The 23,614-nt window shown below is 46.9% G+C and overlaps 1 protein-coding gene across 4 annotated transcripts in view; it reads right to left on the bottom strand.

Annotated features, from left to right (window-relative positions):
* Positions 1-23,614, bottom strand: part of DDHD1 (DDHD domain containing 1) — a 1,509,354-nt gene that overhangs the window by 717,539 nt on the left and 768,201 nt on the right. For all 4 annotated transcript variants that reach the window (XM_069637585.1, XM_069637586.1, XM_069637589.1 and 1 more), the window contains one exon: positions 13,460-13,569. In XM_069637585.1, the coding sequence (XP_069493686.1) occupies positions 13,460-13,569 (110 nt within the window). The remainder of the gene's footprint in view (positions 1-13,459; positions 13,570-23,614) is intronic.

Below are 23,614 nucleotides of genomic sequence, written 5' to 3'. Positions count from 1 at the left end.
TTCTTGAATACTTGTTGTAGTTGCTGGTCGTTCAGTACCCACTCGTGAACTTCGTTCATTTCTCTGCTGAGGGCATCTGCTTCCACGTTTCTCACGCCTGGCAGGTGGAACGCTAAGATTTTCATGTTGTGTTGAATGGCCCAATGCCAGATTTTCTGTGCCTCCGTCGATAGGGATCTGGAGCGTGTCCCTCCTTGTTTTCTCAAGTAGAACATCGTAGTGGTGTTGTCCGTCATGACACGCACCACCGAGTCCCTCAGTTGCGGAAGAAAAGATTTTAGAGCCCATCGCACTGCTCTCAATTCTAGCAGGTTGATATGCAGGGAGGACTCCTGCACGGACTACCGGCCCTGTACCTGTAACATATCCAGATGAGCTCCCCATCCGCTCAGCGATGCATCCGTCACCACCGTCTTTTGAAACTCTGGTTCCAGAAGAGGCATCCCTTTCGTTAGATGAGTAGACACTCTCCACCAGCCGAGTGCTTGAACTAGTTGTTCGTCGACGACCAGCTTGTCGGACCAGCGACCTCGGCTCTGCGCCCAACGGTCCGCTAGAAATTCCTGGCAAGGCCTCATAAACAGACGGCAGTTGTTTATTAGCGGAATGCAGGACGACATGGTCCCTAGCAGGGACATGTACTTGCGCACTGAGACCTTGGTACCGCCTCTCCATTCCGAAGCCTTGTTTTGAAGTTTCTGGATTCTTTCGCTGGATGGTCGCACCAGGCTTGTATGTGTATGAAACTACGCACCTAGGAAGACCAAGGTCCTCGAAGGCTCTACGGAGGACTTGTTGAAGTTGATTGCGAAGCCCAGTTCCTGTAAGAGGGACATAGTGGCTCGTAGACTGTCTCGTGTTTGCTCCTTGGATGAACCTCTGACCAGCCAGTCGTCCAGATATGGATAGACATGATGACCGTCCATCCTTAAATGGGCCGCTATAGGGGCCAAGCACTTGGTGAACGTCCTGGGGGAGGACTTGAGCCCGAAAGGGAGGACCTTGAACTGAAAATGCTTTTTCCCCACGACGAATCTTAAATATCTCCTGTGTCGTGGGCGTATTGGAATGTGAAAATAAGCATCTTGAAGGTCTAGTGATGATAGATAATCCATGGGTTGCACCGACCTGATAACCTCTTGGAGCTTTAGCATTTTGAATTTTAGGCTCTTTAGCCACTTGTTGAGTACCCTCAGGTCGAGAATGGGCCTCCATTTGCCGTTTGGCTTTTTTACAACAAAGAACCTGGAATAAACTCCTTGTCCTTCCTGTGCTACAGGAACTCTCTCTACCGCCCCTTTTTGCAACATAAGCGCCGCCTCCTGTCGTAGGACTCGGAGGTGGGGCTGTGTCGAGAATAAAGGAGGAAGACGCGGAGGCTTGCCTTTGAATTGCAGCGCATGACCCATGCGAATCGTGTCTAGGACCCATCGATCTGTGGTGATGCATTTCCATCGGTCGAAGTGATGAGAGACTCGACCCCCCAGGACGTTCCGAAGGCCGTCATTGGTTGTTGGATTGCTTGGTCTTCGTCGACGACTGACCCGAGCCTCGCCGTCTGGAGGCCTGATAATCCCTGCTTCTACGAGCCGACTGGGACGCTCTTCTGAACCCTTGTGAAGAGTAAGAGGGCCTGTTGAATCCACGGTCCCTCGAGGCTCCAAAGCGGGAGTTTCCAGAAGCACCTCTGAAGGGGCGAAAAGAACGAAAATTTCTACCCGTTTGCAGGGCGCCGAGGGACCTAGCAGTATCCGTGTCTTCTTTCATCCCTTTCAGCGCTTCATCAACCTTTTCGCCAAACAGGTGTTCCCCTTCGCATGGCATGTCAAGGACTTTGTACTGTACTTCAGGACGAAAAGTAGTACATTTGAGCCACGCTTGCCGACGAAGCACTACTCCATGGTTGATTTGTTTGAACCCAGATTCTGCTAGGTCAACTGCGATATTGATAGCGTGGTTCGAGGCCTCTTCGCCATCCCGCACCAGTAACATAGCTGCTTTCCGGTGTTCGTCTGGCAGGTGTTCTAGGATAGGGGCTAATTTGTGCCACATTTCCCTATCATATCGAGACACGATTGCTAAGGAATTGGCTGCTCTTACTGTCGTCGCTCCGACCGAGAGCACCTTCTTTCCGAAGGCGTCCTGTCTCCTAGCCTCACTTTCAGGTGGCGTTGAACATTTTTGCTGGACCCTGGCCTTCCTAGCCGCTGCCGCCGACACCACCGATTCAGACAGAGGCTGTGATGTTAGACATTTTGGAGTGGATTCCGGAGCTTTAAACTTTTTCTCGATCCGTCCCTTTATGGCCGGCTCCGAGAACGGATGGCGCATCGTTTTGAGACCTTCTTGCCACACGTGGTCCAGGATTGGGATGGCAAAAACCGATTTTCTCCTTTGACCCATATGGTCAAAAAGGAAACAGTCTTTCTTCTGCTCCTCCGGAATCAAGCCGAATTCGGAACAAGCTTTCCCCATCATTGCATGGAAGGCTCCCACATCATCCGGGGGGGATGGCTGTGACTGGCTCCTCGTAGACTCCAACTCTACATCCGAGTTCCATGTCGGGTCCCTCGAAGGCGACAGGGAGATGTCTGACCCTGAGTCACCCAGTACAGAATCGGACTCCGACAACTCACCCTCCTCCTGAGCTCGAGGACGATCTTGTACTGCCTGGGGAGCCGATGGGTGTTTCGTCGTCGATCGAGCCGTGCAAGTTTGCTCGTCGACGGAAGGTACAGACAGAAGTGACGATGACGTCCCGGGCTGAGGGAACTGCGTATCCAGCCGTTGCAGGAGCTTCTGAAGAGTATTAAGCACATCCAGAGACAAAACCGTCTGGGGGGTCAATAACGTGGACGATATCGGTACCACACCCCCGTTTGCACTCGTCGCCGTCGTAGTCGACGTGGAAGGCCGTAAGCCTAAATCCGATGGTTGCAGAACCAGATCACCTTCTCCTTCCGCCGAGCCGGCCGTGTCTGGCTGCAGTAAGACCTCCGGGGGGATCGGGTCATAGACCTCGGGCAGCCAAGCCATGGACTGAGTCTCCGTCGACGGGGGAATCCCCACCGCTGCTGCTTGAACTGTAATAGGCATCGTCAATGACACCGAGGTCGACGAGCAAGTCGTCGTCGAGCCCTTAGACTTCGTCGTCGATTTGGATGCCGACTTCCCGGCTGAGGCTTCCCGACTCATGGAAGACCTGGGACGGTCCCCTGAGGAGGATTTCGACAGCGCTAGCCTCTCCGTCTTAGATGATGATGAGGAGGAGGAGGACTTTTTATGTGATGAGGAGGAACCATCCTGTTTCCTCTTATGCTTGTCCTCAGAGCGCGTTTCAGCTGGCCGTACCTTCTTCGATGGAGGTTCCGACCTACCCCTGGAGGCCGTGGAGCCAACTTCCGAAGCCGGGTAGGCACCTGCTCCGTCATTAAGCCAGTCGACCAGCCTTCTTTTTCGGTCCTTAAGGGTTTTTTGGGAGAAACCCTGACAAATTTCACATGTATCCGCCGAGTGGTGCGGGTGGAGACAGTAGATACAGTCCATGTGGCCATCACCTTCATAAACCTTTTTGAGGCCACAGGTTGCACACGGGCGAAATAACGCTTTTCCAGACATAGTTCGCCGGAATTTGAACTTCGCCGAAGCGAAAACAGACAAAAACAACCTAGTTTTCACTAGTAGTAAAACACGAGGATCCCACTACTTTGAAAGACGGTTGAAATCTGAGGGAGCGCGGGGGCGGGGCCTGTATTTATATCATGACGCCCTGACGACGCGGGCACGCATGATACAAAACGAGGTGGATAGGACGCATAAGCGTCGAAAAAGCTTTCCTACGGGAAAGGGTCTATATAATGTACCGGGGATTCCCAGCCTGACGACGGGGAATGTTCTAAGCATGTGAATCCATGAAAGATCCAATGCTGGAGAAAAGGATTTCCCACGTCCACTCCCCAAAGACCCCCCACCCCAGTCAGGTGATCCTCCCCCACTGGTCCACCCCCAGGAACTGGATCCAATAGCGATGGCTGTATCCCAGCCACCTGGATGACAGATCTCCGGGACTAGCGGGTGAGACACCTTCAGGTTTCTAGCAGCGTGTGGATCCGATGTGGGGAAGGAACTGTCACATGACGGGCACCTGCTGAAGACGGTTGCAGCTGACATGCGCTGGGGACGGTGTTCCCAATTCTGAAAAATAGAAAACAGATTAGGGAAAAAGCGCATGGAATTACGAGGCTTGAGGCCTCACCCAGGAGCACTGGTGAAATCGGTCCCCTCCTGTCTAAGCAGAAAAGAGGTGTGAGAGTCCTGAAGGTGTCTCACCCGCTAGTCCTCAGGGATCTGTCATCCAGGTGACCAGGACACGGCCATCGCTTTTGGATCCAGTTCCTGGGGGTGGACCAGTGGGGGAGGATCACCTGGGGGAGGAGTCTTCGGGGAGTGGGACACTGGATAGCGAAACTGGTATCCCCTTTCCTCTAACACCTTTACCCCATCCTACCAGGTAGGACACTTAGGAACTCAACCCCGCCCCCTTCATAAACAAGAACACTTTGTCACGGACAGATCACTATGAGAGAACATGGACTAACACCTGAGCCGTATACCCGAAAAGTCCCAATACAACGTTCAAGCAGGGTCAGGCAATAACTGACCATCACGCACACCTGATTTCCATTACACTTCCCAAATGGATAAAAGACGCAGCACGAGAGCACACTCTGAGAAAGGCAAAACACACAAGGAAGCAGCAGTTCCAAAATTGTAGTTTAACACGAGGAGAAAGATGGCAAAACAGAAGGGGAGCGCAAGGAGGGAAGTTCCCTTGGTCTTTTCCATGAGGAACAGTTACTTTCATGAACCCTTAAGAATAGAAAGCCTAAGACCAGGTAACGAGGCTAAAGAATCCTGCATTGTGTGTCAGAGGTACCCGGGTCTCTCCTGTGACGATAATCAAGGCGGGGAGATTTGCTTGCCGTCGTGGCCCTGTCCTTGGCTCCGACAACAAAGCAGCACCAGTGAAATCAACACAACCGGTGAGTTGGGGAGACTGATACCAGACCAGTCTGTGTTGAAGCCAAGGTTGCAAGCGGCAACATTGTATGGTGAACGCTGAAGTGAACAGTGTATGAAACGTATGTGATAACCAGCGCGAGTAAAAAGTGAACAACAGATGAGTGATTGAACTTTGAAACCAAGAGATGATGCCCTTGACAGAGTGGTCCGGCACCGCGTGGGTGCTCATTCGAAAGCCTCTGTAGGCTATCCAACTGAGAGTTAAGAAAGGTGAAGGATTGGCAAAATAACTGTACACCGAAGTGGTCCTGCGACGGGTCAAGCAAAACCCTGTGCACAATCTAAAGTCTTCGATTTGATACTACCAAGCAAGTTGATGACAATGTAGATAAAGTCGGTCCGAGCCCGAAGGAGGGAGACTGATTGAACATTGTGTTGCAACGGATCTGAGCCCGGGTGATCCGCAGTGAATCGTAAATCACCCTAAAAATTAGATACGTGAAAATCTAATGAGCATTGTATAAAAAGAATCTGAGCCCAGCTGTTTGGGATTCTGTGGTCAATAGTAAATCACTTGAGAAATTGAATACGTCTGAAAACCTAAGAGGAAAGGACTTATCGTTTGTTGCATCAGGCCCTCTGAACGAAGAGACTTCGAAAGGCAAAGAGACTTGGGTACAGAAGGCCCTGATGCTAATGTCTGAACTGCACCCTTGCGCTAGAGAAGCCAGAGACTGTGCTAAGCTTGAGTGTGCTGCCTTGTCCCGTGCTGAAAATGTGAGGTAGGGGGGCCAACGGCCAGAACATCCTGACATTATTTCTTGCACACTTCTTTCTTTTGCATAACATTGTTTCCCACGCCATTTTTTATTTTTATAATTTTTTGTTATTTTTTTTAATCTGATGTGTTATAGTTCACAAGGAACTTTTCACATATACACTCAAAGAACAGAATAAAAGAATATACAAATATAAAAGAAGACTATTTGACTATGACTCAACATTCACAACCTTCAAGCTTTACATTACAATTAATTTCACATTGCACACGATAAAAACCTATGTACCAATTCATTAACTTTGCACAATAAATCATACTAAGATCTGAGGATCTGATCCTCACTTGATGATCTAGCCAATGGCGGTAAAACCTCTTTTAAAAAACGTAATGCAGCCAATGACCATTTAAAAGATTTATATGTAAAAATATGTTGCCAAAGCCACCCAGGGTGAACCACCTTGAAGTCCTTTAATGGGTGAGAGAAATGGGTCTGGCGTTGGGCGCTTAGTTTAGGGCAGTAACCCATCAAATATTTTATGGCTTCTACTGAGTTTTCACTTTGCAAAATCTACAACTCCCCAAGTTGCGCCATATACGGCCTTGGGCTCCCAAGGTTTTGTTAGTGGGGAGCATATTCAGGCAAAATCATAGATATTGAGCCCGCCAATATTGCCCTTGGCTTTTCCTCAAATAGGAAGACAATAGGATCTCACACCTAACGGCATACCCTTAAAAAGTTGGTACTTTCTAACACAATCAATCGTGTCGATCCAGTCGCTCTCCCAAACTCTTTTTCACTTTCGATGGTTACCTTAACACGTACTCCACCGAGGAGTCCATGGCACTTAATATTTCTAGGCAATGGCAGTGTCATTCGACAAGAGCGGCCAGGGACTTACTTTCTAACCCACACTTTAAGAGAACCCAATTTGACACTTCTTCCGCCAGGTAGATTTTTCTTAGGAGGTTTAGATTTTTCCATCTATTCAGCGCTTGCACAGAAACTACGCCCAATGCACACCTTATTACCGAAACTGGAACGCTAGTAGGTAACATTAAAATGTTACTCCAGAACGCTCCTTCAAACTTAGCCCATTGCCCAGCCAGGGAAAATAACATAGTCTCCACACCATATGTCGCCACAGGGACACCTTTTACAGCAGTACTTTCTTACAGGGACTATCGAAAAATACCCACATTTCTTGTTCAGGACAGCAGCCTGTGCGGCCAAAACATTAATCTTTTGTTCCTTTACTACTAGCAGCTGGGCTCTATTTTCTTTCGGGAAAATTGGAAAACCAAATATACAAAGTAGTACACTTTCTCTAGGGGTTTCTCGCTAACGGACCACTTTAATTGTGCTCCTGCCTTACCACAGCACCTTTGCATTAACAGGATTTTGGATTTGGAGACGCTAATTGTTAGATTGGACTTTTTTTAGTACACCTCCAAGGCCTTCAACCGACGCTGCAAACCGATAGGCATATTTCCATTAGGATCAGGTCATCAGCGTAATAATAAATAGTTGATCCTAGCACTGCTTAATTTAGGGGGAAAGAATTTGATGTCCGAGAATGCATTGCCCAGGTAAGACAGAAAGAGTATGTATAGGATCGGAGCCAGTAAGCAGCTTTGTTTCAGGCCTCTCGCCAAACTGATCAGAGCCGATAATCTGCCCTCCCTATCCAGTCCAACACGCATGAAGTGTCCGTGTGCAATACAATCAGGATCACCAGCAATGCAGGAGAACAACTCCACTTGTCCAGTTTGGCCCATAGCTTGTTCCTCGAGACAGTATCAAAAGCCATCGAGAAATCTATGAAGGTGACGTAGAGCGGCTTACTGTTTTTAATTGCCCCTTCTTTAGCATCTCCAGCACAAAGACATTCATCTCTGTCCCAACCCCTTGACAGGACCCTGTTTGGAAAAAGTCCATCCTTCCATTCTTTTTTGCCCAATTTTGCAGGTCTCTTAGGACAAGACCCGTGAAGATCTTAGCTGGGCAATCCAGAAGGGAAATTGGCATGTAGTTAGAGGTGAAAAGACGCAAGCCCTTTTTGAATTTAGGAACTACAATTGCGGTTAACCAAGACTCTGGGACAGCTTTCTCCCCAAGTATTGTACTAAATACAGCATCCAGGACCCTTACCCAAACTTTGGGATTATTTTTAGGAACACAAATTGCCAGGCCAGCTGGTCCTGGAGCCGAATACCTCTTACTCCTAGAGATTAGGTAAAACAGATCTTCCAGGTCCCGGGCCAGCTTCCAATCTGTTATTCCTTTAGTGTCCCCAAGCCACTCCTGAATTATATCACCATTAGATTTATAGATCTCTTTGAGGTGGGCCTTCGACATTTTTTCAGTGATCAGATTTATTTGGGATCCAGTTTGTACCTTATCATTGTCTTTAATTAGGTTCCAGAATTCATGCGTGTTTTTGCTTGCCAGGGCCGCATGCATTTTATGAGCGTCCCTCAACATCAACTGGTGGCGCTAGTGGCGTAACCAAGCCTTGTAGGTCGCCCTCAGGCGCTTCCTACCCGACGTGTCCTCTTGGGAAAGCCCCTTGAGGGAGAGCCATAGCTCTCTCTTTTTGAGCAGTAACACCTTGTCGAATTTGTGCCTATGCAGCATTTTACCCCATTGCCGTTTAGACAGGCGGTTATAAATCTGTTCCCAAATTCCTTGCACGCCCTTACCATCAAAGCCTTCCTCAAAATGGCTGTCAAACTCCCGGAGGCCAAGATACTGTTAAAGGCTGTCATTTTATGCTCATTCCAACTGATTTTCCAAACTATTTGTATTTAGCGGTAAGGATTGGCAATAGGTCTATTAGTATGGGCCCTTTTATTTTGACAAGACATCACTAGGACTGCGTTATTATTATTAGATAGTTGTAGCTTGCTCCCATCTGTAGATTTAGGTTTAGACAGGCATTTTCTAAACCCGTTTTGAAGTTCAATAAATACCCTTGAAGTGTGATCACTTGTGTCTGTCTTACTGATGATACCATGCCTTCCATACAGAGGAATGAGGTGTGCTGCCGGTGGGTGGGGTTAAGGGAGCCTGTGCTCCTGGGACCGCGTGCCAGCAAATTTAAAGGGAAAGTGTTTTTTTTCTGGGGAAAAGGGGTGCGGTTCACGTCCCTCTCAAGGAACGCCAATACAGGATGGAGGAAAGGGGACGGAACGTAGGAGTAAGGGAATTCTACCTCACCCAACCATCCTCGCCGGCTACAGGGCACCTTAAACTCACTCCTCTTAAGTCTATGGCTATCAACTCCACTCTCACAGCTAATGACCTCGCTGAATACTTCCCTGCAAAAACAATTCTCTCCTGACCTTTCTCACACTTCCTCCTCCTACATTTTACACTGCGTCTACTCTACCATCATCCTCTGTTTCCATCTCCCACTTTAGTCACACTAATACTGACAAAGTGCTATCTCTACTAATGAAGGCTGAGCCATCCGGTGCCCCATCAGGCCCTCCTGCGCCTGAGCTAGTCAAGCCTATGGCCCTTTTTGTGGCCTCTCCCCTCGCTGTACTCTTCAACTTGTCCTTCGACTCAGCTTGCTTTCCCTCGGTTTTCAAAACAGCCACAGTCACCCCCCCTCATAAAAAAGCAAGAGGCTGAACCGAACTTACTGGCTAACTTTCGCCTTGTGTCTCTCCTTCTGCACTAGTCTAAAGTACTCAAAGGTTTTTTTTTGTTCAACCATCTTAGCAATTTCCTAGACATCCACAACCTTTGCAGGTTTACGCCCTGGTTACTCCATGGAAACTTCTCTGATGAATGCGTCCAACTTAATCGCCTCTGCTAAGCACTCCTACCTATCCTCTATCCTAATTCTTCTTGACCCGTCTGCTACCTTTGACATGATCAATCACTCTAATCTCCTTAATACTTTATCCTTGGGATTCGTGATCGAGCCCTTCCCTCGATTGAATCCTAACTTGCACCTCCCCAATTCCCTGTCTCTTGGAGCAACAACACCCCTCAACTCACTCCTCTACTGTTGGTTTTCCACAAGGCTCTTTCTTGGGTCCAACTCCTCTCTACCTTCTACACCTATGCTTTTGGGGCACTAATTTCCTCCTTTGGGTTTTCGTCCCAATTCTTCGCTGACGACACCCACATCTTGTTCTCTTTTCCTGAACTCTCCTCTGATCTCTCTATCACAAATTGAACTGTCTCTCTGCCATTAAATATTGGATAGCTTCGCACTCTGATGTTAAACTCTACCAAAACAAAGGTGCTCTTCTTCCCTACCAAAAGCTGTCCCTCTCTTCCTCTGCTTATCCAGTTCGCACCTGACACACTCACCTACTCTTCTTCAGCTAGAAACCTCTGCAACATCTATGACCGTTCTCACACTTTCTCTAGTTCCATCTTCAAAATAGTAGCTCGCCTCCAACTCCTAAATATTAGGAAAATCAGGCACCTTCTTCCTTTGAACACCGGCAAGCATCTCTTCACCACTCTTGTTTTTTCTATACTGGACTACTGTGGCAGCATCCTCTTTGATCTCCCCAACTATGCTTTCTATTCTCGTGACAAGATCATTAAGTTCGCTACCAGGACTCTCTTTGAGCTCCCTCACTTCACACCTACTTCCTCATATCACCAGGCTGGATGGCCTACGATGCAAAACAGGGACAGATTTACATTTCTTCTCCTGGTTCACAAATCTATCTAACTCTACAAGCTTTCTTGTAATCTCCGCTCTGCCACCTCGACTACCCTTGTGGCTCTTCCCCCCTCCCTGTGCTTCCCTCTTTCTTCCGCTCTTTCTTTCTTCTTGCTAAACTTGCATGGAATTCTCTTCCCCTTGACATCCGAGAAACAGTTGACATGGATTTGTTAAAAACCAAACTATAGGCCTATTTCCTCGCCTCAGAGTTACCCTCTTAGCTAGTAGGCAGATTAAAATGTTTTCCTTTCCTCTAACATGCCCCTGTCCCTCACCTCCTATGTCTCCACTATTGCACTTCACTTCATGTCACATCGCGAGCACAGCTGAACGTACCCCTCCCCGCCCTTAATGTTGAATGTTCGTTGTCCTTAATATATGAATGTCCACTTCTATATTGTCCCCAGTGACTGTTCCATTTATTCCCCTCCACAACCTGGTCAGAATGTCCCTCCAACTCATCCCATTGTAAGAATCTCACTGCTTCCCGCCAAATCTGTGATATTATAAATATAGCCTATCTATTTAAGGTATTCATATTTTGCATTTCTCCAAATTGTGTAGTGTAGCCTCAACTTTGTGTAGTCAGCCATATCCCACACTTTGCCTATTTGTTTAAAACCTCACCTCTCCCATTAAATGATATAATATGCCGACGTGCAGTGAGCCCAATGGCGCCAGCTAGACAAATTCTGCTTTTCGAATGTCAGGTAGCAACCCTCTGCTTTTAGCACAATTGTGTCATGTAGCCACACTCTGCATTTAGCAATTGCAAGGAGCACCCATGTGTTTGTGAAGTTTAGCCATTCGGCACATTTAAATAGGTCTGTGAAGATTAGCCACGTGTCACACTGAGGATGTGAGGGTGGACGCCGGAGAGCGGGACGCCCGGCCAGAGGAGCCCGCTGTACCGCGGGCGTGTGCGGCGCTGAGGGCGGGCGCCGGGGAGGCGTCCCTGTTAATGGGAGAGCCTTGTCGGCGTCCCGCGACAGTGCCGGCGTTGCAGCCGCAGCGCCGCGTGTGCCCACAGCCGCAGCGCCGCGTGTGCCCACGAGGACCCGGGCCACTAGCGCTGCGGCTGGGAGACCCGCGAACACGGCGTACCTCGGCGGCCTCCGGCGGCGGGGCTCGGGAATTAGAGAGCCCGGCTCGTGCCGACCGCTCAGTGTCGGAGGTGCGCCAGACAGCTGGTCAGGAACCAGACAGGGGGGACAAATCAGAACCCCCTCCTTACCTCAAGCAGGGCAGACCCCTAGCAGCAGCATGGGGCCTCGAGCAGGACGGGCCTTCGGGAAGTATACCTCAAGGGAGACACCATGTTGGGGGGGCGGGGCTGTCAACAGGGAGGGGGAGCCGGAACCAGGCAGCCAGGGTAAAGGAGGAGGAGGGAAGGGGGCAGCTCTATTCATAGAGGGTGGGTGCCTAGAGTCCCCACCAATCGGAAAGGGGGGGGGGGGAGTTGTCCCTGATTGGCCCTTTTTCCCTCCAAGCACCAGGTATAAAAGGGACTGGCCTAATGGCATTTTTGTTGCTTTTTGCAGGGAGAAGGAGAGGAGAGTGAGAGCAACTGGTGGGCCTATCCGGGTCCGTGAGAGTAGGAGACACTTCAAGGGAAGAGGAACTCCTGGTGCCTTTTACTCACAGTGAAGTAACTGTGGGGTCAACCTGGAGTCCAACTATCGTGGTTAAGACATTACATTTAACCAGTGTGTAATAAAGGTCTACAAAAACTACACATCGGCTACTGTCCTGATTTCTACACACACCTAGATAGATTTGTGAAGATTAGCCATGTGTCACACCTAGATAGATTTGTGAAGATTAGCCACACATCACATTTAGACTGTGAAATTAACCATGTACAACACTATATCGAATTGTGTAGATTAGCCAAATAGAAATACTTTGAGAGTAACCAATGTACTAACCACCCCGTTCCTGCTTCCTCTAACACACCACCCAACACTATACATGTTCACTGGGCTAGCCAACCTATTCACTAACACACACTCCGCACAAGTAACACAAGCTTACAGCAGCAAACCTGGACACTGGGCCTTACCCATACAGATACAACAAGCCAGTGCGCACAACCTGAAATACCGTCCAAACTACATATAAAACACACAGACAAAACCCTGCATAACAAGCAGTCACATAGAAACAACTCAGGCATTGGACCTTACCCATAAGGATACAATAAGCCAGGGCACACAGCCAACCATCTGCAAGCCGACACATGCATATGCCAGTTTCTCCTGGTTCTGAACCTATCCTATCACTCTCCCCTCACCAACCAACTTGGTGCTCTTTCTTGCAGAACCACCTGAGCGGCTGGAGTGGAGACTGCCCTTGAGGGGTAGCGGTGCATGGTATACATCAACTTTACATTTATTGTACTTTTTTGCAATCAAAAGAGCATTGTTCCTCCTGTACATGAATGCATACATTTATATAAATACATATTATATATTGGTATTAAGGCACAACAAATGGACAATTTTATGGAGGATATGAGCTAAAACTCAAAAGCTGAGCCACACCATCAAAACCATTCTAATTAGTCATCCTCACATTGACCATTTAATGGTAAGGGATTTTCTGAAACATCATTGTAATAAATACTGGGACAATTTATAATTATCACTGAAGCACCCATACTAGCCATTTATATTGCAAACACCTATAAATATCAACATTATCAATGTTCAATGGTGTAAGACATGCCATATGTATAGTAAACAGGGGAGTAAGTGTAGAAACTGTGCTTTGTCTAGTCTCTCCCCTCCCAGCATACATACACATGCATTATTTCTCCAATAATGAATATGGGAAACAGACTTTTACTAAGTGAAATGCATATAAACCACTATGAATACGACTTCTATGTTATAACCACACTTAAATCCTTATTCCAGTTCTCTTGTTCGTTAGAAAAAAGCATTTTGATTTAAGACAGTACCTCCATCAAGAGCAAGTTTTGACCGCCATTCCACTGGTAGAAACTCAACATGTTCACTTGCATGAGTGGAAAAATTCCGTTCTTCTACTTTTCTTGCAGTCTCTCTCATCCTACAAGTACATACAGTTTACTACATTAGGTGGGGATAATTAAGGTTTGGGTACACAATTGCAGTATATCAATCAATGACCATGTTTATTTGAAATACAAAAATTCCATCCAACAATTATACAGAAGCATATGAAAAAAAGCCCATTTAAAAGGAAACGGTATACAGAACACAGAAGAATTCATCATGTGCAGTTTAATAGTTCATTACAATTAGTGCAAACTTTCAAGGCTTGACGTAAACAGGATAAAGCCCACGCTAGTAGGAGAGCTTTGGCCTTCAATATAGCAATAATATCCGATCCGGCAGTGTCATTACTACCCGATGCATCATTATTGCTATTAGCACCCAGATTGACAATCCGGTATTCCAGGGTGCTGACAGCTATCTTTTTGTAAGAATTAACGAAATGCCTTGCAGCGTCCTGTTCCTTCATACAAAATAATTATGAAAGATGGCTGCCACATAGCTGGTAGAGTAGCTCTGAGCGGAGCCCCACTTCCATTTCAATTGCGGCCAGCAGGAACATGAGCGGCAGGCGCTGCCCCCACTGAAAAAATGGTGAGTGGGAGGCAATGGGAAATTTAACATCAAGGGGAAAGGAGAGTGGGATGGAGATGGCGGGGGATGGGGGGGAAGCAGCCGCTAGGTTGCGCGGAAAGCAGGCTTTGGTCAGTAGATTCAGCCCGCGATTTGAGCAACCTGATTGGTTAGCTCCCTCTTCCCCGGGTGCTTATCAAAAATATAGCGCAGGGTGGCAGTATGAAAAACTTACATCTCTTAAGACCTGGAATACTGTTCTTTTCCTAATGTGCAAATACACAGGCTAGAAGAAAGGCAGTGCAATATATCTTCCATATCTGTAGTACACATCATACAGCTCCCAGCTGAATTCATTTGAAGTGTGCCCTGGTAATCATGGAGCTGTCGCTCACGTGATTACTCCATAAGAGATAGTCCTGGATTTTGTTGGCAGCAACAATCATATATATAACTGTGATTGGACACTTTGGACAGTTACAAACTTTCCCTCTGATCTTGCATAAAATACTTCAAAGGCAAAGTTAAATCTTTGCATAGAGGGGAGGGTAACAGTAGAGTTAACATAATAGGAACTGGCGTTAATTTGATTTGGCAACAACGTAACATGTTTGAGGCACGGAATTACAGCAGCTCCCCTCTTGTACAGGATGTTGGTGATTAAAGATGGTTTCAAGTCAGCCTTGGGGTTGGACCATATATGCAGCCAATGTCAAAGTGGTGGAAGGTCTAATTCATCTTCTAAAAACTCCAAACCCAATTCCAGATGAACAGCATAATCCATCATAGAATGTGGCAAACCTAGTAACTTTTTCAATCGCTTGAACAACGTAGAGTTTGAGAACCCGCACATTGAGGCACCATAATTAGCTAGGGCTTGAGTTTTAGCTGAATTAGCTTCGCACATTTTCGTACATCACGAGATCCTATTGCTTCATTTTACCGGCCTGCTTTTACAAAAGTGACTAGAAAAAGCAGGCTAAAGCATGCAGAGAATCGAATACCCAAATATTCCAACTCTTATACCCGAGCTATACAACAATTATTGCTCTTCATATTAGGGATATTGTTATTCTTCCTACCCAGCGAACAAAGCAATATTGCAGACTTAGCTGTGTTTACTTGCAGGTCCAACACGTTCATAAAAGCAGTACATTTGTTAATGAGATGTTTTAAAGTTCTTGGAGTTCATGCAAGTAATATGGTGTTGTCTGCATATGCAAGCACCAGAAGGAACATGTGGGTACGTTTCTGGACATCTGCGTTACACCCCAACAGAGCACCATAAAGCCCTTTGATATAGATGGAGAACAATAATGGGGCCAGGATGTACTCTTGTCTACGCAAGACTAAAATCAGGAAACCGGCATCCAATGGCCATTGCTTCCACTTAACAGATGCCCTATTATCATGATGAATGGCACCTAGAATTTCCAGGATGCCAGGCGGGCACTCCCTGGCCTGAACACCTGCCATAGTTTATACATAGTCACTGTGTCAAAAGCAGTGTTCAGGTCTATTAAGGCCAAATAAATTGGTTCCTGCTTGACCAATAGGGAATGTGTAATCAATACGTAGATGTTATGGACCTGCACACAGGTCCCCAGACCCACCCGGAATCCCAGCTGAATCTTTGTTAGGATATTCTTTTCTTCCACCCAGAGATCCAATCTCTGGAATAAACTCAAGATCTCAAAACTTGTGTTCAATAAAGAAATGGGCCCTTATGCCCTAGGGCTACCCGTTACCCTTTTTAAATATTGGAGTGATTCCTGTTTTTTTCCAGGAGTCTGGAATTCGGCCTGTGTTCAAAATGGCATTATAAAAAGGTAGTCAGTAGAGGATCTCAAACTTAAATAAGATCTTGAAAAAGATGATCTAGAACACCATCCAGTCCCAGGAACAGATTATGAACCAGCAGTAGAACAGATTCTTTCACCTCCATTAAGGATAATTTCAATGCGTCCGAAACATCTTGATACAAGTTAATGGCAGCATTCATCATCGGATTTAATAAAGATCATACAGCTTCTTCAGGTACATCTGCCTTATTACAAGGAGATGAAAAATCTAGCGACTCCTAGTCTTGCATGTTTACACCTAGGCCTGTAATCGAATGGTTATACAGTGCTACCTTAGGCACAATATCCCAAAACATCTTCCAATATTCCTTTAATGAGGATGCTTCCAAGTCTAGCCATGCCAAGTTATCCAGTTCAGATTTATGTTTTGCTAAAGCCCTTTTATAATTGGCTCTAACAGCAATTCATTGTAGCTTTGTAGCCTCTGTATTCTTTAAACACATTAGTAGTTCAGTTTTTGCTAAGGTATATTGCTTAGCAAAGCACCCCCTTACTTTATTTGATTCGTGGAATGAAAAACTAGTCTGGAAAGCGTTATTGTGGAATGAAAAACTAGTCTGAAAAGCTTTATTGTGGAATGAAAAACTAGTCTGGAAAGCTTCCCTCAGCTTTGGTAATAAAGGGGCAAAAGTAGACAAGACAAGCACCAATATCTTTTGGTGGATGAAGGTTTTAATGAAGCCCACATATGTAACCTGATAGATCAAACTCCATCATGTGAATTAAACTGTGACCTGGATCTGAATTTGCTTGCCATTTAATGAAAAGCTTTATTGTAGGATGATAAATAGATCCATGATTACGGTGAACTGCACAATAGATAACCAAAGTTTTGCATACACAAAAAATAATCAATGAATGTGTTTCCACGGTGGCCTATGAAGGTATAACGCCCCCAGGAAATCATCAGAGGTCCGTCTGTTGATTGCGCAGAGACCCCACTCTATTAGCTAGGTAAAAAGTATTAACCCTACACTGCACATACAGGGAACTGAAATTTCAGGTTCCGGAATAGCCACAGCAATATTTTCTGAAGGGTCAAATAGATGTACCGGGCACCACTGCACAATTTTACATTAAGGTCCCCTCACAAAATGATCAAGGATTCCAGCAAACTCTCTTTTGTAATGAACTCATCTGTGAGAATGTTGATACTTGGCAGACAGTCCAGGCTATTTTTCTCATGAGGGCTATTATATATATTTAAAGGCCTTAAAGATGGACTATTGCAAAACAGCAGTTCAAACTGTTAAATACGGCATACATGGCAGTTGTTACAGAAAGGCTTAACATTGCAATTTAATGAACGTAGGCATTCCCCTAAATGGGCTCCCATAAGCCTTTCTGGTTGCATTGATTTGACACAAGGAATAGCCATCCATCACAAACTCTTCAATGGCCCAAGTTACTTGCAATATTATTAGATCATAGTTGTTCAGATAAAGTTGAATATCACTATTTTCAAGTTTTTCCGGTCTGCACTGGCAATGTTCCAGGAAAGGAACGAAAGAGTAGAAGCAACAAGGGAAGCAAGAAAAGCAGCAGAAATTTGACTCCCTGCAAGGACCCTACCATAGAGCTCTTCTGGAACAGATGGAAGTCTGGAAGTAGGACTTGGGGAGTTGGTAAATATCAGAAGTAAAAGAAAAATGATTTAGTTAATCCATTTCTTCTAGTGAAGTGAGGATGTTCTATCCATTTTCATTTATGAGCATTCCTGCCTATTCCTTAGCCCATGTCAAGTCGCCTTCCCCCGGCCCTCTGTCGACCTTTTGAATACAGGAAACTCACAGGGTGGAGGAGGATTCAGATTTACAAGGGTAGTGGCAATCGGCCCAACTTTTGAAACAACAGGGTTCATGGCAGTGACTTCTAGGGTCTTTGGGAATAGTCACATTTGCTGGTTTAAGAGGGTAAAAGAAAGATAAAAGAACAACCCTCATTCTGTTTTTGGGTGACAACATTCCAAAATTGGATTGAAGCGTATACGCAATGGAATCACTTGCATTTGTTTTTTGGGAGTTACCCACCCTTCATACCGTTCCAAACATCAGTATTTTTTGCAGATTGATAGCAGGGCCAATTAGCCTTGTATTGACACAGTGTGCCGTTTTGTTCAATGAGGCAAGAGCAGATTCCCAGCCATCTCTTAATAGGATCGGCACCTACTATCACTCCTACCAAAGGTAAAGTTTCCGGGTGTAAATTAAAAGCTCCATGCCCATCTTTATGTTATGTGCTGGTAGGTTGAACGCCCTCGGGAACTGCAGTTCAAATCAGTAGAGAGAGAGAGAGTCATAAGGTGCGTGGGTGCACTGGATGTGTGTGCAGCTGGTGTGGCACTTATATGATAGCTGATTCTTAGCGGTAGGTATGGTGGTTGGGAGGTCAGGAATATGTGTTCTTTCTGGTGGGTTGATACCCAGACTGATTTGTGTCTGCGTTAGGCCTGAGGAGACGCTTAGGCTAGCGGTGTGTGTTCAGCTACCTGTGTTTAATTAGGATGATGAGGAGTATGTGGACGGTGTTAGTATGAGAACAGCTATACCGAATGTGGCATAGTGTCGCTGTGTTCTAGTTGAGTGGTGGTGTATAGGAGAGAGTAAGCATGGTGGTGTGCTATGGTGGTTTTCATTAAGGCGCTTGAGATCGAGCGCTCATCTGTACCATCTATTCTATCCATTTTTTTCACTCTGTCCTTTCATTCAGATTCGTCTGTTCATACATTTCGTCTGGTTCATCAATTAGTTTACTAGTCTTTCCATTCATTCAATCATTCGATCCTTCATCTACATAAACTACTCCATCCTATCTGTTGATCCATTTCATCCTTCTCATCCGTTTAGTGTGTTGCATCTGTTCCATCCTTTTTATTTATTCGATCTGTTCCATGTGTTTTACTCACTTCATCAGTTCCATCCGCTGCATCCGTTCTTTCCACCCCATTGGTTCCATTTGCTCCATCCGCTACAAGCGTTGCATCCGCTCCATCCGTTCTACCTGGTCCATCCACTCCATCCGGTCCATCCGCTCCATCCACTCCATCCACTCGTCTACTCCCTCCGTTCCCTCCACGCCATCTGTTCACTCCACTCCATCTGTTCCTTCCATTTGGTTTGTTCCAACCGGTCTATTCGTTCCATCAGGTCTATCAGTTCTATCACTCCATCTGTTCTATCCACTCCAGTTCGCTCTGTTCATTCCATCTGCTCTATCCGTTCTATCCATTCCAACTTCTCGTTCAACTCCATTAGTTCCATCTATTCCATCAGTTCCATCCACTCCTTCTGTTCCATTCACTTCTGTTCCATTCACTCCTTCTGCTCCATCCACTCTGTTCTATACACTCCATCTGTTCATCCATTCCATCAGTTCCATCCACTTCATCAGTTCCATCCACTTCATCAGTTCCATCCACTTCATCAGTTCCATCCATTCTACCCGTCTCATCCACTCCACCTGTTCCATTCACTTCATCTATTCCATCTACTCCATCAGATCGATCCACTCCAAATGTTCCCTCGTCTCCTTTTGTTTCATCAACTCCATCTGTACCGTCTACTGTATCAGTTTCATAGACTGCATCCGTTCAGTCCATTTGATCTGTTCCATTTTGTAAAAGCTACTCATGTTTCTATTCGTTCAATCTGCTCGGTGGTCTCATCTGTTCAATCCACTCATCCATTTTATCTGTTCGACTCCTACCATCCGTTCAGTCTGATTCCATCCATTCATTCGGTCCACCCAATCCATCCGTTCTACCCACTCCATCCGTTCTACCCACTCCATCCGTTCTACCCACTCCATCCGTTCTACCCACTCCATCCGTTCTACCCACTCTAAGTGTTTCGTCTAGCCAGTACATTTTCTCTGTCCCATCTGATTTGTCCGTTCCATTCTGTCAACTCCATCAGTTCCATCCACTGCCTCCACTCAATTCAGTCCCCTTTTACATCCATTTCATTCCTTTGTCCACTTTATCTGTCCACTCCATCCTTTCCACGCGTTCGGTCTACTTTTCTGTTTCGTTTGCTTGGTCCATACTTTATATATCATCCGTTCGTTACATTTCATCTATTCAGGATACTTCTTTTAATCCCTTCTTCCATTCTACCCAGTTCTTCTTCCGTTCTTTCTACTTCTCCCGTTCAACCACTTCTTCCGTTCTATTCGCTTCTTCGGTTCCATCCATTTCATTCTGGATTAGTCCACGTGTTCCAATCCATCCGCTTCGTCCGTTCCATCCACTTCATCCGATTTATCAGTTTCATCTGCTGCATCCATTTCATCCGTTTCACCCACTGCATCAACTTTGTTCCTTTATCCACTTCATTCGTTCTATTCAGTTTATCCGTTTTAATTTACATTAGCAGTTTTAGTTTTCCATTTTTCTCGATCGGGTCTCGATGCTGGATTGTTATTTTTGGTACGGCAACTATGGGCTACTGTTTATGGGTGCTGTTATACTGTTTGTTTTAAGAGTCAATTTTTAGGGGAAGAGACACGTTTTCAGTAATTTGCGGAAAGATATGAGGCCTTCGGTGAGTCGGATGTGGGGTGGAAGTGAGTTCCACAGAGTGGGGGCTAGGGCTGAGAATGATGATCCACCTAACCTGACTGAGCTGGATTTCGGTATCACTAGGAGGCGGGCAGAGCTTGATCTTAGAGTGTGTGGTGGAAGGTAGGGTTTTAGTTTGTCCTGAATATATTGAGGTCCGGTTTTATGCATTGCTCGGTGAGCGATGCATAAGGTTTTGAATGTCACCCTTTGGGCAACCGGAAGCCAGTGCAGAGTTTTGAGAGCTGGGGAGATGTGATCTCTTGGGCCGAGTGTCAGTAGTAGTTTGGATGCATCATTTTGTGCTCTTTGTAGTTTAGTCAGGTGGTACGCATGGACTCCGAGGTAGAGAGGGTTAGCATAGTCCATTCTTGACATAACAATTGATTGGACTGCGGAGAGTGTTGGGAAAGGAGAGGTATGGAAAAATGCGCCTAAGAATTTTGAGGTGGTAGTGGCAGGATTTAGAGACGTCGTTGGCTTGGAGCGAGAGGGTTAGGTCAGATTCGAGAGTGCATCCAAGGTTTTCTACCGAGTTTGAGGTTGTCGGGGAATTGCCCATGGCAGATGGCCAGGGTAGGGGGTGCGGAAGAAGTTCGGTGTTGCCACACACCATGATTTCAGTTTTGGAGGGGTTTAACAGGAGGTGGTTTGTGGTCATCCAATGATCTATGTCAATGAGGCAGGCAGCAAGGTAGGGTTGGCAGTTGGGTTTTGAATTAAGGAGTTTTAGGATTAGGGTGTCATCAGCGTAGTTGTAGCACAGGATATTGTGCGAGCGGATTATTTGTGGGAGGGTGGACATATAGAGGTTGAACAGGAGGGCTGATAGGCATGCTCCTTGTGGAACTCGGTATTGACTTGTCGGGCGGGGGAAGCATAGGAGGAGAGTAGGGTTATTTGGTTCCTATTGTTGAGGAAGGATGCTATCCATTTGGGAGCGTTTCCACTGATTCCCGGGGAGTGGAGGCGGTCGAGGAGGATTGAGTGGTTGATTGTGTCAAAGGTGGCTGATAGGTCAAGAAGGATTGATGCAGCGCATCCCGCAGAATCTGCAGTTTTTTAAAGTCATCCCAGATTGAGGTTAGGGTGGTTTCGGTTCTGTGTCGGGGTCTGAAATCTGATTGAGCGGGGTCTAGGAGATTGTTGGCTTCAACAAAGGCATTTAGTTGGGAGTAGGCTGTTTGGTCAATAAATTTAGCAAGGAACCTGGTGTTTTAGATGGGGCAGTAGTTTTGGGGTCGAGAGGGTCGAGGGAAGGTTTTTTTTAGAAGAGGCTTGACATGAGCAGTTTTGAATGCGTCGGGAAAAATTCCTGAGGAGAGGGGGTCGTTTATGATGGATCTTGCGTGTTCTCCTGCGCAGGTAGAAGCAAATATTTCATTGAGGGTTGTGGCTGGGCAGGGGTCTAGCGGGGAGCATAATGGTTTGCGGGCGGAGAGAAGTTTGAGAAAGTGGTGAGTTGATATTGGCGCGAAAGAGTCGAAGGTCTGGTGGGTAGCGGTTGCAAGCGGTGGGATGGCAGGTAGGGTGGGTGGAGATCGTAGCCCCCAAACTCTAACGCTGCAGGAGCCAGGCCTGCAGGTTCAGCGATCCTGGGTCGTGGAGCAGAATAGCCTCTCTTTCCCTGGCAAGAAGATCTGCAACCACTGGAAGCTTGACTGTAGGGGCCGAAGAATGTCGAGAAGGTCCGGGTACCACATCTGCCTCGGCCATGCCGGTGCAACGAGGATCATCTTGCACCGGGACCGTCTGAGATGACTGACTAGTCGAAGAAGCAACGGCGGGAACACATACAGAAACAGGCCATCCCAAGGAAATGAGAATGCGTCCCCCCCATGCATCCCGCCTGGGGAAATCTGCTGGCGAAACTCCGGCACTTGGTGTTCGTCGATGTCGCAAATAGATCGATATGGGGATTGCCCCATCTGCAGAACAGGCAATCCACTTGGTCCCGACGTAGCTCCAACTCGTGACAAGAACGCAGCTCCCTCCTGAGAGAGTCTGCGACAGTGCTCTTCAATCCTGCCAGATGAAACAGGATGAGAAACATCCCCTGGGTGATGGCCCAGTGCCACTGTTCCTGCGCTTCTTTGGAGAGCACCGGGGACCTGGTGCTCCCCTACTTCCTGATGTAGAACATTGTGGTGGTGTTGTCTGTGAAGACCCGCACCACCTTGTCCTTGAGGGACGGGAGGAAAGACTTGAGAGCCTAAAACACTGCCTGAAGCTCCCACATGTTGATGTGCAACGTTTTCTCCACCGGTAACCACAGTTCCTTTGGGTGGAGCCTTTCGGTGTGAGCGCCCCATCCTTACAGGGAGGCATCCGTCAAAACAATATCCTGGTGAGGTGGGGTCTGGACAGATGTGCGCGAACTCCCCCACCACCGTATCACTCGACAAACTCTCGTCGAGTGTGATCTTGTCCGCAAAGCTTCCTGACACTTGTATCCAACGGGCATCGAGGAACTTCTGTAGTGGACGCATCCGTAGCCTGCACGGCCAAATGAGGTATATACATGATGACATCATGCTGAGCAGAGACTTGATGGACCTCACCCTTGTGATATTCAGGGCCAACAGCCTTTGTACCTTGCCCAAGATGGCCGCTATTCTCTCCTCTGACGTAGACGCCAAGCACAAAACTCTATTGAGTTGGAATCCTAGAAACAGCGCGTCCTGCGATGGAATCAAGCAGGACTTTGCATAGTTCACCGAGAACCCCAGCTCCGTCAACAGACGCACAGTCTTCGCCGTGTGGTCGACGACAACCTCCTTCGAGCCAGCCCGGCTGAGCCAATCGCCCAGATAAGGTTAGACATGAATCCCTCGTAGTCGCAGCTGCGCTGCCACCAGCGCCAGGCACTTGGTGAAGACCCTTGGCGCTGACTTCAATCCGAATGGAAGGGCCTTGAATTGGTAGTGCTTCCCTTGCACCACAAAATGCAGGAACTTGCGGTGTCCCTTGTGAATGGGGATGTGGCAGTATGCATCCTCCAAGTCCAATGACGACAGGAAGTCCCCCTCTTCCAGCTGTCCGAGCATGTGCTGAAGAGTGACCATCCAGAACTTTTGGGGCTTGAT

This window comes from Ambystoma mexicanum, chromosome 14 (genome assembly GCF_040938575.1).
Source record: "Ambystoma mexicanum isolate Mex_15411 chromosome 14, UKY_AmexF1_1, whole genome shotgun sequence".
In the NCBI taxonomy this organism is placed as follows: Eukaryota; Metazoa; Chordata; class Amphibia; order Caudata; family Ambystomatidae; genus Ambystoma; species Ambystoma mexicanum.
The sequence above is the reverse complement of the archived record's forward strand: the minus strand, read 5'-3'. Positions and strand labels throughout refer to the sequence as shown.